The sequence below is a fragment of the Macrobrachium nipponense genome, chromosome 30 (genome assembly GCF_015104395.2).
Source record: "Macrobrachium nipponense isolate FS-2020 chromosome 30, ASM1510439v2, whole genome shotgun sequence".
Classification (NCBI taxonomy): Eukaryota; Metazoa; Arthropoda; class Malacostraca; order Decapoda; family Palaemonidae; genus Macrobrachium; species Macrobrachium nipponense.
Genome location: NC_087218.1, coordinates 50,083,675 through 50,087,798, shown reverse-complemented (window position 1 = coordinate 50,087,798; position 4,124 = coordinate 50,083,675). Strand labels below are relative to the sequence as shown.

At 36.8% G+C, this 4,124-nt stretch overlaps 1 protein-coding gene across 1 annotated transcript in view; it reads left to right on the top strand.

The window, feature by feature from the left end:
* Positions 1-3,847, top strand: part of LOC135202143 (uncharacterized) — an 11,838-nt gene extending 7,991 nt beyond the window's left edge. Inside the window, exon 2 of the mRNA XM_064231394.1 lies at positions 3,544-3,847. Within this exon, the coding sequence (XP_064087464.1) occupies positions 3,544-3,847 (304 nt within the window). The remainder of the gene's footprint in view (positions 1-3,543) is intronic.
* Positions 3,848-4,124: the final 277 nt, after the last annotated feature.

Here is a 4,124-nt window from a genome sequence, read left to right as displayed (position 1 = left end):
CAATTAGATTTCAATATTTCATTTTCATTCCTGTAATGTAATTTTGTATTTTTTCTTTTTCTTTTCTAAACCAAATGTAACATATTGAATTTTAAGACGTACATTGTATGTTTTGAATATTTAATTTAACACTGTTTTAAACTTCCACTTTTATTGTCACAGTACATATGTCCTTATGTTCTTTGTATGCAAAAACAACGCCCTTAAGCTGTTAACTCCCCAGACTAACCAGTACCCATACCTCAAGGTCATAGCCTCCCACACGATGAATAAATAGGCCGAAAGGCCAGATTGTAAGTCTTACGGGCTGCTCTAGGAGCAAGAGCCCGTGCCAGCACAAGGCTGGCTTAATCTCCAACAACATGTAAGTCAGTAGTCGCTTGATAATGCCATAAGCGCAAAACAGCTGTCGCGACAAAAATTCAATAAATGGAAGAAGGAAGTCTGCGTGTTCGTCAATTTCACCAGAAATTGACGAACGAGAATCGGAAAAAAACTTCGTCGGTATGAAGATACCTGCAAGAAACTTATTGATGCCACTAAAGCAATTGCTTTTAACGAAAATTGTATAAGAGAAAAACTATGCCCTAAAAGTATATATATATATATATATATATATATATATTATATATATATATATACTATATATATATATATACATAAATACTATATATATAGATATATATATATGTGTGTGTGTGTGTGTGTGTGTGTGTGTGTGTGTGTGTGTATACAGCATATATCACAGACCACACACATATATATATAATATATATATATCCATCTTTCTATCCATCTATAATGTGTGTGTGTGTGTGTGTGTCAGCGTAATTTTTCTCTCTCCATACGATACGCCTTTTTCTCCTTGCCCCTTCCTCACTCTGAATGCCGTCAGCTCAGTCGAATACGCTGCATTAGAAAATGAGATCGGGCCAAACGGAGAGAGAGATGAGATGAGACGACCAGAAAGAAAAAAAGAAAAAAATAGAGAGAGAGACTAAAGATGACTGGTGAAAAAAGAAAAAGGGATCATCGAAAAATACGAAGGGGTGGGAGAGAAAGGATAGAGGAAGATAAGAAGAGTCAAGATAATGAAATGCCAGAGAGAGAGAGAGAGAGAGAGAGAGAGAGAGAGAGAGATAAGAAGAGTCAAGATAATGAAATGTCAGAGAGAGAGAGAGAGAGAGAGAGAGAGAGAGAAACTCTTTGGTAGGTAAACATAAGAATGAGAAAATAATAATATGCAGATAAGATATCAGTATGTTTATTGAAGGAGAGAAGGAGACTCCATAAATGATGAATGAGAAAAAGATAAAAAAAAAATGGACGTCAAGCATTGGAGGTGTGGAGTAAAAGGTGCAGAAATACAGTAAACAAATAAAACTGGTATTTGTATATTAACCAGCTTGATGGTAGACACTACACTGTACTGGAACCCGGCGCTGACCATCATGCCTCCACTACCCTCCTGATCCCCAACCTACCCAGCCCCAATCCGGGCGGACAAACAGGTTTACAGGAGGGTGGATGTGTGTCATGTCTCCACTACCCTTGAGATCCCCAACCTACCCATGCCCACCATGGGTAGACAAGCAGGTTTGCAGGATGAGGAGGGTGAATGAATGTCTCCCTAAGCCTCACGTTCCTCTACCTAGCTCGCCCCCAACCGGGGCGGACAAACAAGAAAGATCCACTCGGGTTTTATGGATATAGATAGGTGCATACAGTGGAACGTACACATTAATTAAGAGCTTGAACTGGAAGACTGGAGAAAGGATAGATTATGTATTTTTGATGCCTGTGTCAGAGTCAAATTTTTTCAAGTTAAACCTTAAGCTCTAATCTAAGTAACTGTACCTATCATCCACTGTGACTATTTTATGAAAATAACAACATACCTATATGAAACACCACAATGCATCTATATATAAATATAAAAATTTTACATAAAGTAATGATTTAACTTCAAAAACCTGAACTGCCACGAAGATTCAGGATATCCTCAGTATCACAAGTTTGAACAAAGCGAACTTATTTCCCCTTCATACAACGAAGTTGCTTAACTTGCAAGAACTTCCCCATAAAAACGCTTTCGCTCTCCTCCAATGAGAAGAGTTTCGGAATTACGTTGAACGTTCCACGAACTTCCCCCGTATTTGTACATAGTAGTTATCTCTGAACTACAAAAAAAAAAAAAATTATTTTCTCTCAAACACGAAGACACAGTTACCACGGTTCTAACGTGTAGTTCTGTCAGTTGCAACATGGTAAGAATATTCAGCTTAAAGATATCATCAAGTTCCTAAACTTGTCGCAGATGCCAGGTGCTGCCAGATGAATCAACTGTTTGTAATGTGTAGCAGTTGCTTGTCAATTGTGTCATATGGGACTGAATCTATTCTCGATGCAAAATAATTATAGTTGCCACGTCCCTATATTTGATTCAATAAGCATATGCTAACAAAATTAATATAATATATATATATATATATATATATATTATATATATATATATATTACTATGTATGTGTGTGTGTGTGTGTGTGTGAATGTATATACCTCATTAACTTCCAAGTCACTGCGAACCTGCATATGTACGTCGTAACGAAACAGCAATTGATCATAGGCTACAACAAACAAGGCGTGATCCAACCTCCAACTTACTCGGGACTCGTGCAAAATTGTCCCTTCACGCATAAATTGTAAATACATTATATCCCTAACTTTTAACGTTAATTAAAACGTACTAAAATCTACGGTCAAATGACCTAGCCTTGTTTCGCCAACGAAAATTAAAACAAATACGCTATATTTTATATTAGAAATCATTTTATTTACTGTTTAACATGCACATTATTTATTTCTTACATATTCATTCTAATGAATAAATCATAAATATCCTATCCTAAAATTCTCGTATCTTTTAACTCAACTCAAAATACCTTTTTCAGACCTTTTTAGGCTTTTCCATAGACCTTTCTTACCTCCTCAACAACAACAACAAAGTAGTTTGAAGGCTTACTCCCCGTGTAAGCGAAAATACTTGCACGAGAATCACAAAGTGAGACCAATTTATTCATGAAAAATAAAACTGCTGTTACGAGGCAACATATTAAAGAGACTCTTCTCGGAGAAGATGATGGTGATATTAATATCCTAAATCCACTTAATTGTTTATCATAACAACATCTATTCCAGTTGTCGGGTCGCTGAATATTAGTGTAATTACAGATTGTGGAACTTGAGTAATGACAGTATTAATAGCACCAGGAGCAGTAGAAGTAGTTGTAGCAGTAGTAGTAGTAGTATTAGGAGCATCAGTAGTATGTAATAGTAGTAGTAGTATTAGCAGCAGTAACAGATTAATTATAGTAGTAAGAGCATCAGTAGCAATAGTAGTAGCAGTAGCAGTAGCAGTAGCAGATTGTAAGTAGTAAGAGCATCAGTAGCACTAGCGGTAGCAGCAGTAGCAGTGGAGTAGGAGCATCAATAGCAGCAGTAGTCAGTAAATAGTAGTAGTAGTAGCATTAGAAGTAACTGTAGTTGTAGTAGCAGTAATGGTAATAGTAATAGTAGGAGCATCAGTAGCAGCATTAGTAGCAGTAGCAATAACAGTAGCAGTAGCGGTAGCAGCAGTAGCAGAAGTAGTAGTAGCAGTATTAGGAGCATCATTACCAGTAGCGGTAGCAGTAGTAGTAGCAACAGTAGAAGTAGGAGCATCACTAGTAGCAGTAGCAGCAGCAGGAATAGTAGTAGAAGTGGGAGTAACAGCAGTAATGGTAGTAGCAGCAGTAGTGATAGTAGTAGAAGTGGGAGTAATATCAGTAATAGTAGTAGCAGCAGTTAATAGTATTAGAATTGGTAGCAATAGCAGTAATGGTAGTAGCAGCAGCAGTAATAGGGGTAGAAGTGGTAGCAATAGTGGTAATGGTCGAAGCAGCAGTAGTAATAGTAGTAGTTATAGAAATGAGAGCAAGAGTAGCAATGGTAGTAATGGCAGTAGTAGTAGTTATAGAAGTGGGAGTAACAGCAGTAATAGTAGTAGTAGTAGTAGCAGTAGTAGTAGTTATAGAAGTGAGAAAAATAGCATATATAGTAGTAGCAGTAGTAGTAATAGTAGTAAT